The sequence below is a fragment of the Malurus melanocephalus genome, unplaced genomic scaffold, assembly GCF_030028575.1.
Source record: "Malurus melanocephalus ecotype Western Australia unplaced genomic scaffold, MMel_1.1 scaffold_695, whole genome shotgun sequence".
Lineage (NCBI taxonomy): Eukaryota > Metazoa > Chordata > Aves > Passeriformes > Maluridae > Malurus > Malurus melanocephalus.
The window spans coordinates 280,930-291,824 of record NW_026623927.1 but is presented as its reverse complement, the minus strand read 5'-3'; the positions used below and the strand labels follow the sequence as shown (position 1 = coordinate 291,824).

Sequence of the window (10,895 nt, the reverse complement as noted above, 5' to 3'; positions counted from 1 at the left end):
AACAAAAAAAACCTCCAGAAAATTTAGATTTTTTTACCCTTTTTCTAACCAAGTGCAACAGCTGAAGTCCTAATAACGTTTAGCAGCCTGCCTTTGAGGGTAATTTGCTTYCACATTGTCATTTCTYCTCTCAATAAATGTTTGAGGYRGTTTGATTTTGGTTTTGAGRTRGTTTGATTTTGGTTTTGAGGCGCTGCTCTTCCCTCAGTTCTAGAGAGCAAGCTGAGTTTGCAGTGTCACCCCTGGGTGATGGGTACAAGGGGACAGTTCATTTGAGCTATTGTGATTTAGGTTGAGCACGTGTTGAGTTTGCTTTCAAAATTTAAAATTTGGTTTTCAGTCTAGGCTGAATCCAGGTGCAGTTTGAGGAAGGCTTCTGGAGAAGCTCCTTGTGTGTGTCTTTATTGCCACTTTCTGGAAAAGGAGGAGAATAACCCACGAGTAGGTTTCTGCAAGCACCACATCCTTTATTTTTGATGTGCTGACTCTATTTTTGTGCAAGTACCTACTCAGATTGGCAACAGAAGATAAAAGTGTGTGCAAAACAAAAATAGTATTCTCTTGATGCTCCTGGGGAGGTGACTCTGCTTCACTCGCTTTTCTTCCATTATTATTTTGCATTTTCTGTAAATAGCCCGTTTCCCCAGGCACTTTCATCTTACGGGGCGTGGGTTTTTCGCTTGTTCTTGTGAGCAATGAGTTTGAAGAAAGAAAAATAGCTTGGAATGAGCAATTGGCAAAGCTGCTATTTCTTCAAAGTGTTTCTCAAAGGAATTGTGTGTGCACCTCGAATTAAACAGCGTCTTTATTTTAATGAAAGCAAGGTGAAATTTTCCAGAAGCACTAACCATAATCTGTATCTAGTGAAGGCACTGAAATTTGGGAGGATTGTTGGGTTTGGGCTGTTTTTGAAGTTTGTTTTGATTTGGGTGGTTTTTTTTTTGGTTTTTTTTTGTGAATTTTAATAAGAATGTTTAAGCCATGACCGAGTATTTTCTAATAATCTATTTTCAGGTGTATAACCCTAAATCCAGAGTAGGAATTACATGTAGGGAAAAGGGAAATCATATTGAGGCTTCAAGGAAGTAGAACCTGACGCATTTGAGAGTAAGGGGAGAAATAATACAATGAAAAAATCTTTTATAAGAAATATAATAATATGTGTATTATTATATATATTTATAATAATACTATCTTTATAGTATTAGTATTTTTAGTAATACTGCCTTTTAACTGGTAATTCTGAAACACAGATATTAACACAGTCAAGCAATATCCAGGATGGGGCTTTTTTTTTTGTTTTTTACATATATTTTTTATACTTTCTATATAGTTCATATATTAAGTACAGTATATAAACTATATTTATTCATTTAAATAAAGATATAATTTTATATATAAACAAAAGCAAGGAGACCAGAACAGATAGAGAAGGGATCTCAGATTGTTGTCCCAAAATTGAGTTCTCTCACCCAGTGTGCAAGAGGCYGATCCACACAGAGTTGAGCTRTTTGATTTATTTATAGTTCTGCTCCAAAAGGGGTGCTGTGAGTTAAGTTAGCACACCAAAGGCCAGAAATACAAGCATATTTATAGTTTGATTATTTACAGCTCTATGTAATGAATCTATATCACTGCCTGGCTGAGCTACTCCTTGCTTGCCTGTGTCTCACCTGGATTTAAGGGTGCAGCATTTTCAAAATTCACGTTCAGCATTAGGGTTCTCCACTCAGAGGCAGCTTCAGAGGTGTGGTTTTCACATCAAAATGAGCCAGGTTCACCAAAGGCCACAATTCCAAATATTTCCAAACCCCAGCAGTCCAAAGCTGGTTTGGGCTGACAGGTAACCAGTCTCTTCCCTTTATCTCATCATTTCAGTGACCTTTTGCCACATTCTGCATTCTTCAGGTCAAGTTGTTCTCTCTTTTCCCAGAGCATGCTCTCTCCTCCACCTGTCCCTTGTCCACATCAGGATTTATTAGACCATGTAAGGTGGGGGACTGTAAAGCAGTGACTTGCTTATGGAATCATAGAATCAGACATAATATTCTGTGTATTCATAAAATTCTGAGTTGGAAGTGACCCATCAGGATCATCGAGCCCAAATCTTCAAAAAAATAACAAACAAACCCCAAAACATTTGGTCTGTGCAGTAACAAGAACCTTTGTGTTGTTTTGGTTTTTTTTTCTTCAGGTGAGAAATGTGTTTTGTATGAAGGCAAAGGAAGGCAGAAAAAAATCAGTACGTGCCTTGGTGGCTGTTGGAAATGGTAAAGGGGCTGCAGGTATGTGCATTTATGGTATATACAAGGAGACATCTGATGGTGGGATTTTTACAGGAGCTTTAATAAGACAGCTGTATTTATGGTCAACCAGAGTTGTGCAGAACTTTTGTTTATGTGAAAGATTCAAGGCCACGTGTGTTCCTCAAGCTGAATTTTGATTGCACATTGAAGTGAAGGAAGATTTACACACAGAGGAAGGTGTGGTTGCCTTGCAGAAAGATGTGTGACTCTGAAAAACTCTTCCTACCTCTTTGGAAAGGTTTCTCATGGAACATGTTATCACTGCAATCCACATGTCCTGGATGATTGGATTGAAGTTGTCCTAGGCTTTTTTTCTTCACTCACTCCTTTCTTTTTAAACAGAACAGATGATTTTTTTAATCTGAAGCAGTCACCACTGTTCAGTTGTTTGAAACGATATTTGGTCAAACACACAAAATCAATTTGAGCCTAATTCATTTCCTTTGACAACAAGCAGTTGGCATCCAGGTGTTTGGTGTTCATAACTCCTAAACTGTTTCTCTGATTTTCTGAGTATGATCTGTGCAGTGGAGTGGAAATTTAAATGCTAAATGTGGCTGTGAAGTTCTCTGGGTTTTTTTTTTTTTTTTTCACTTTTCTTTCTGAAGATCCTGCATCGTCTGTTTCTCAACAATAAAATTACTTTCTCTGACTTCTCTTGCAGGTTTTGCAACGGGGAAGGCAGGAGACAGGATGAATGCTTTAAGGAAGGTATGTTGATTGAATATTTTTTGCTTGATGACAAATAATTCGTACCTACATTTATTTATGGGTTTTTTTTTCTGACAGTATAATTTGTAGTCAGATAATCCTAGAATGATTTAGGTCAGAAAAGYCCTTTAAGAGGCAGTTKCCWCTCATCCTATCATTTCCTRTTTGGGAAAAGAGACTGACCCCCACCTCAGCCTTGTTTCAGGTGTCTGTAGAGAGCAGTAAGGTTTCCCCTAAGCCTCCTCCAAACTAAACATTTTCATTTCCATAGAGTTTAGACGCGGCTAATCTGTTTTCCTAAATTGTGTTTTTTCTTTTTTTTCTATCTTGTTAACTAAATAATGGTAATTTGCAAGTGCTTAATAGAAAAATTCGAGGAGAAAAAGTGTTTTCTGCTTTTTTTCCCCCAGGCAAAGAATAAAGCAATAAGCTCCTTACAGTTTGTAGAGCTGTATCAGAACCACACAAGTGAGTATCATGCTTTCACTATAACCACTGAATACACCAACAAAAACTGGTTGCAGCCACTTGCAGAGCATAAAAAAAATTAAATAATTTTTTTTTTCTGATCTGATGCATTATAATTTTTGACAAGCTGGTCTAGTTGAAGGTGTCCCTGCTCATGGTAGAGAGGTTGGAGCAGCTGACCTTTAAAAGGTCCCTTCCAACCCAAACAACAATTCCATGGTTCTGTGCTTCAAATTTGGATACTTAATGCATGGTATTTCAGGCTCTTGTTAGCAAAATTAGATCTTCACTGGCACAGTTTGAGTTAAGAAGGTCAGATAATGTTGGGGCATTTTTCTCTGCACTGAACTCCTGTGCTTTTGTTCTCTCTGTGTCAGAGGAGATGATTCCCTGGTGCCTCAATCCACATATGCTGGCAAAGCCCAGCAGCCAGGGAAAAAAAAACTGGGGTTTTTATTCACAGCCTGATGTTTCCTGGTAGTTTCTTGTCAATATATTTTTGGAAAATCCAAGAATGCTGATGCCTGTGGAGAAATCTTAGGTTAAAAGCTGGTTCATTAAAAAATGTGAGTTAAATTGTATCATGTGAGTTTAGYTCAAAACTAAATGAGGCTCATTGGRGGCACACCTACCTATTTTTCAATAGCAATATAGTATTCACAGATATTTCAGCATTCATAATCTATTCCAGAAATTTACGTGGGTTAACCCTTCTCTTTAAAAAGTCAGGAGAGAGTAAAACCAACTTGCCATTCACAGTACAAAAAAAAGAAAGCTGAAGCTTTTCTAAAAGGAATAATTTATCTGTAATGCCTTTTTTTTTTTTTCCCTCCAGTTTACCACGACATTTCAGTGAAATTTAAAAGGACAAATATCCGCATGAAGAAGCAAAACAAAGGTAATTAAAGCTGCCTGGAAATTCTGAAGTTTCATTAATTGCTGGCTGGTATTTATTTGATGTGAGTTAAACTTGTGTAGTGTGTAGTTTTAAATGTTGAATGTGATCAGTCATTTTTCATTAGAAATGCCTGCTGCTGATGACATGGCTTTGCTATTGCAAATTGGGATTTGTCCTTTTCACACTCTTTCACGCTTCCTAAATTGAGTTCCTTCAGTTCTAAATTACCTAAATGTGAACCTGGTCCTGCTCCAGCCACTGGAATATAGACATATAAATTCTCTCCCCCCTCCCAGTCCAGATCTCCCTTTCTTTACAGTTTTTACAGGTTCTGAAGTCAGTTTGATCTTCCTGGAAGTGCCACCTGAAATGTCCTGATAGCTCATCAGTTAGTGGGGGTGTTTTGTTCTTCTTTCCCTTGTCTTTTGGGGTTTTTTTTTTTTTCAGATCTGTGTCTCGTATATGTGGTTTCTGGTTTCCTCTTTTCCCTTCAATTTCCTAATTGACAAATTCTGCAGGCAGATAACCTCACTAAAATAAACATTCCTTAAATGTTCCATAAACAGCCCTTTTCTGCTGCTTTCCAGCCATTTGACCCCCAGGATGTATTTTTTTATCTCCTTCACTCTGCAGCAGCAAGACTGTCCTGCAGTTTTCAAAGATCACTAGAGTGATGTGAAACAAACCTCTCTGGAGCAAAATTAGACTCCTTAAAAAAATAACTCTTCCCTTTAAACCTGGCAAGTCTAAGAAACAATTTGCAATCAATGCCAATGTGCTACAGTTGTGCACTGGAGCTGAATCTCCATCTCTGTGGTGGAGACGGATGCAGATGACACAAAAACCTCTGTGGTGTTCATGGATTTTGAAATAAGTTTGTCTCTCCTTCACTCTGTGCCACTAAAATTACAGAATTACACTAAAAAGTGTAATTCATTCCAGTTGCTGGACCAGGAAAAGGGAAGGGATGCCTCTGCACAGCCCCTGGAGCCATTTTTAACATCTAATGTGTTCTAAGTAACAAAAATAACAAAGAAGAGATCTTAGTACTTCTTCTGAGTAAGTTGTGTGCTTACAAATAATCCCATAATGCTAATTTTGGGTTGTTTTGGTTTTCTTTTTTTTCCCCAGGGTATGGTCTCCGCTGTCACCGAGCCATTATCACCATCTGCAGGCTGATTGGCATCAAGGACATGTATGCCAAGGTCACAGGATCCAAAAACTTGATTAACATCACCAGAGCTCTCTTTAAAGGCTTGGCCCTACAGGTGGGTGCCCTCCCAGTGCCCCTGAGGTCAGGGAGCAGAAGGGATGGGTATTGTAACAGTTTGTGGGCAAGCAGTTTTGACTCCAGGCTTAAAATGAAGTAATTTTGCAAAGAGCAAACTAAAGCAGCAAGGGGATAATTCCTCAGCAGTTTTATGGAGCTGTCCAGTCAGGAGCAGCTGTGTGTCACTCAGCCAGGTTTCTGCAGGGGACTCTGAATTCCTGGGCTCTCACGTGTTGGGGTTTTGGTGCCACTTAAAAAATCCTGGGCAGAGGGAGTTGTGGGCCAGCTTTGGTTGCTGCTGTTTGGTTTGTGTTCCAATTCTCACTGCCCAAGGACTGAATGCCCCAGCTGCTCCTGCTGTTGTAACTGGGATGTCTGARGTCACTCAGGGAGGTGGTGTCATTTCCTCCACCTCAGAATGCTCAAAGTGGAGCTGTCTCTGTCTGAGCCAGCTGCCTGGAGTTGATGGAAAAACTCCAACATGCAGCATTTCATCCCACTTCCTTTGCACAGCAGCCTCAGGATGAGTCAGCCCTTTGGAAATTCCTGGGTATCTCATTTGTTTGCTGCCAAGATTTAGCTGCTTCCATTCCCAATACAGCCCTGCAGAGCTGGAGCTGTCAAATCTGTCCCCCTGTCCCAGCCAACTTKATCAATTCAGCCTCAGGAGGTGAGGGGGCTGTGATCCCCTTTGCCTGAGGAGAGGCACAGATCTCCCAGCTTGGCAATATCTGAGGGTAATCAGACTKGAGGAACTCTAGAATTGTATTTTCCGTGCATTGTCTTCCACAGAATGAGCAGAAGAAGGGCCTGCTGTATTGATTATTGCTTTGAGAGTTGTGCACTTTATATGTTTTTTTGACTGCCCTGAATGGGAAAAATTTCCTGCTACTCCTACACATTTATTCTGCAAGGTCTGAGTGTTACCAAAACACCTTCTATGCATGGAAGAGGTGTAGTTGAAAAGAATGTTAAATTCACACCATTATATTTGCTCACACCACCTGTCAGGGCAGCAACAGGCATTCCTCTGTTCTCAAAGCAGAATTTAGATCCACATAAARACATAAAAATAATCCTGCACGGTCCTAATGTGCCAGCAGGCATGTTTATGAGCAGGATATGTCTTTCTAGAATGAAATTCCTCCGGGATGACATTGTAGTGCTAATTAGAGCATCTGAKGTCTGGCCATCTGAATTTTGGCCCAGGAAGATAAGCCCAATGAGTCATTTCATTTACAGCGCTTAAACTGTTTATTAGTACRTTACTTTTTGGGTATTTTTAGCCCCTACCCCAAACACCACATGGATTTGGGGCTGAAGTGAAGCCACACTGTGCATCACTGTTTTGGTTGTTTTTTCCCTGTCCTGCCCCCAGGAGACTCACCAGCAGCTGGCAAACCAGAAGAGCCTGTACGTGGTGGAATTCCGGGAGGAGCGGGGYCCCCTGCCCATCGTGGTGGCCCTGCCCGAGGGGGCTGTCCGAGAGGATCCCGAGCCCGAGGAAGAKGTTCCAGACACAAAGCTGGAGTGGAGGGAGGTGAAAGAAGCCCAGGGAATGGTGAGATCTCCCTGGGCACATGTCAGACGGGCWGCGACCTGAAAGCTCCTGTCCCTCTGTGTCCACAGCTCAGAGGTGCAGCTGGGAAAGCCCAGCTCGGACAGAGTGTCTGGGCTTGATTTCAACGAGGGCAGCAGGAGCTCTCTGATGCCACCCATGTCACTGCTGCCACCCAGGAGCACTGTGAGCTTTCTCACAATCGCTCTGATCGCTGTCTGAGTGGGAATGTTCAGATGGAAGCAGTGAACGTGTCTCTGGCTTCACGCACACATTTACTCCATCCCAGAAGATGGGTTTCAATCAACAGCTCCCGTGGTTCCTTCACAAGCTCTTGGGAAACTGTTGAAAATGCAGGATTGTGAAGGAAATAAAGAAAGAATCATCAGAGTGAGTTCAGTTTGGGTTTGTTGGGATTTTCTTGTTTTTTGTTTTTTGTTTTTTGTTTTTTGTTTTTTTTTTTTGCAAGATGCTGATGTCTGGCAGATCCTGAAGCCAGCAGCAGCAGTGGGAGTTCATGTGTCACTCCCAAGGCTTTGGGATAAAATTCCATGCTTCCTAATCTGTGAGTGCCTGTCATGGCATTTCTCCATRTGCCAAAAGATGCTTGTGCCACCTGTTTTGTCCATGTTGAAGAAAACACCTTTGAAATCCATCAGGACCAACCTGGTAATTTACATTTGCAGTTCTGCTGTTAAAAGACATTTAGGAGCAATACTTTACATTGATTTCAATGCAGGTTTCTAAACACCACAGTTGTGTATATAAACACAGGCAGGGTGAATATAATTGAGTTACATTTCACTCTTGCAATGAAAATTCTATCTCCAAGGCCATGCCTGCTGAGCAGTGGCATGAAGGCTTTYTTTCCTGTTGGCCACCTTCAATAGGGTTGCCAAGTGTTCAGGTGGCAGACTTTCTTGTCAGCAACACATCAAGCTTGAATCTCTGCTGTTGAGCTTAAATCCCTACATAAAATTAATCTTTTGTGGCTTTGCTGTTCCCACYAGTTTGTTCATATTCATGTGGGCACTTGTGTAGATGTTGTACCCAGCACACAGATTGCTCATCACTCACAGACACAGCTGCCTGAAAAATGAAAAACTCCTGCATTTTCTATTAAAAATCAAATTCTCCTGCAATTCAGGGGAAGATGGAAGCTCTCCTAGCTCATTTCATTGCTGGAGGCAAGGTATCCAATATGCAAATATTTGGAGAGCAGTTAACATTGTGGTTAAGCCACTTAGTGAAGCAAGAGAAACCGAGATTACAATCTGGGCATAGTTAATGAATATGTCTGCAATCTTGTTTTAATAGGARCTGAGGCCTCGCCTGCCTTGGAGTGCACAGATTGCTTCAAGTAGCATGTAATTGCCTGCTTTCTAGAGAGATCTTTCTAGAGAGATGCCTGCAGAGATCCTTGTGCTGTGAGGAAGCTGGAGAGGAGCAGAGATGGGGACTCTGGTTGCACAGCCAGGTGAAATCTGGTGGTGGCTGCAGGAGCACAAAAATCCCAGTGTTTCAGCAGTGTGAGTGGGACTTGTAAATGCTCTGAGAAAAACCCTGATTTGTGGTTTTTTGAGTGGGCTGCTCCATCCAGTTTCACATGCAAGGGAATCCCAGGCATGGGGAGGATGCTGGTGAAGATAAGAGATCAATCTGGGGGGGATCTGGGAGTGCCTGAACAAACACAGAGCATGGGCAGGAGCAGCCCCATATTTTGGGTCAGATTGGGRCTGCAGTGCCTGTGGTCACCAAACTGCATTCCCACATCCTGAGGAGCCATTCCTCTATGACATTGACCCCATGGAAGTGTCCCCAAGGGATGAGCCTTGCTGGCCTGCAGTGTCCATCATGTTTCTAGCAGAGTGACAGCAAATTCTGCAGCCAGTGCTGCCCTCAGGGTGCTCTGTGGGGGAGAGATGTGCTGCACTCGTCGTCTGTAGGTCCTGGCACAGTCCCTGAGCTTGGGGCAGCACTTTCCCTTCAAGAGGCATCGGGGTGTGCCCTTCTCCAGACCACTCCCTTGTGGGAGCTCCTGAGGGCTGTGGTGGGGTGACAGGAAAGCTGGGTGTGACAAACCTCTCATTTTGTGTCCTTTTCTCTCCTTGCCACCCTGCAGGGGAGGTGCACATTGCTGCGTTCATCAGCCACGCCTCGCCGTGTCACTGTCCTGTGCCAGGCAGGGACGCCCCGGGTCACCCTGCCAGCTGTTCAGCTTGAACTTGAGGTCACACCAAAGTGTTGGCACCACTTTGTATCAGTTCATTCTTGACCCTCTGGTGCCCAGCCCTCTCCAGGCACAGGCTCCACCCAGGTGACACTGGGGWCACTGAGCGTCCCTCGGTGCCTCTCCCAGGACACTCCCGTGCCAGCACTGCTGTGGGGGAGGCACTCGGCAAACAGGGTGGGGACAGCAGGACACAGAGGGGGACTGGTGAGGACTGGTGTGAACTGGTGTGCAGCAAGCAAGGGGAAAGCAAAGGGCGAAGGAATGAGATTGGAGCCGTGCCAGGGCTGTGAATGTGACRGGSACAGCGACAGGGACAGCAGCAGAGGTGCTGGGCACACSTGGGGCAGGAGGAACAGAGAAAACTCATCCCAGAACCCAGGGTGGGACTGCAGATCCCTGCCCTTGTGAGCCAGAAAGGAATCTTTGTGTTCAGTGTCACATCCAGGGGCATTAATGGAACCAGAGCACCAACACCCCCACGCACACCCCGGGATGATGGGATGTTGAAAGAAGTTTCGACAGGTGCATGTTGGAACTTCAGAGCCATTGTGCCATTGTCCAGAGTGGCTTTGGGTTCCCTCCCTGCTCTGAAAAGGGGTTTCTTTTCCAYCTCTGTTGCAACCAGTTTGCTGTTGTCACAGTAACACAGGCAAAACAAGTCAGGCTGGTTTTCAGCAAAGAAAAAAAAAAACACAAATGTTTTCCTTAGTTTGCAATTAAAAAGCTTCAARCCAAACCCACGGTCACAGGTCAAAAGTTCCCCTGGATATGAGGGAACAGAGGGGCCTCCAGGTCAATTTTTATTCCTCTCTTGTTCTCTAATCCTTGTTTTTATCCAGGAATTTCAGCCTTAAAATTGAAGCATTTTTTTGCCCCACAAGCTGGAAGGGACAATTAGGTACCACCACTGTTTATTAGGCACCACCACTGTTTATTAGGCACCTCTAACCTGTGAAAACATCCACTCCTGGCTCCAAACCCCATTTTAATTAATTCATTGTCGTGGTTTAACCCCATGGTTTAACTCAATCCCTATAATAGGGTATAGTGCTCCTGGGCCTGTGCAAAGGGAAAAAGAGCAGCAATGACTCAGCTGTGCCCAAAATCRCAGCAAACCCATTTTTATTAGTGACACAGTGCATGAGAGAGTTAGCCATTCACCCAAAACAGGAGCTGGTTGCCTCTGCTTACTGAGGATTTGATTGTTATCACCCAGAAAATTGACCTGCACACCTTCCAAATCGTGTTCTGCAGGGGGATCAAAGGCAGTGGTAATTCCTGGCATTACTGGTTGTGCCTCAGAAACCAGCAGTGCCTTTCAGGAGCTGCAATAATCCACACTGCTCCTGAGGTGAGTTAAATATTGTCCCCACTGCAAGTCAGAGAAGGCATTTGCAGAGACTGCATAAAAATAAGRATTTGTACAGCAGGTTTAGGGAGGGAAATAAACA

General features: G+C 43.2%; 1 protein-coding gene across 1 annotated transcript; it reads left to right on the top strand.

Moving 5' to 3' along the window:
* Positions 1 to 2,194: 2,194 nt before the first annotated feature.
* On the top strand, positions 2,195 to 7,620 carry MRPS5 (mitochondrial ribosomal protein S5; the record flags this gene model as incomplete). Its single annotated transcript, XM_057384293.1, has 6 exons — positions 2,195 to 2,285; positions 2,971 to 3,017; positions 3,428 to 3,485; positions 4,321 to 4,383; positions 5,515 to 5,651; positions 7,032 to 7,620. Coding segments are annotated over 6 exons (621 nt in total), but the record flags the coding sequence as incomplete, so codon positions are not given.
* Positions 7,621 to 10,895: the final 3,275 nt, after the last annotated feature.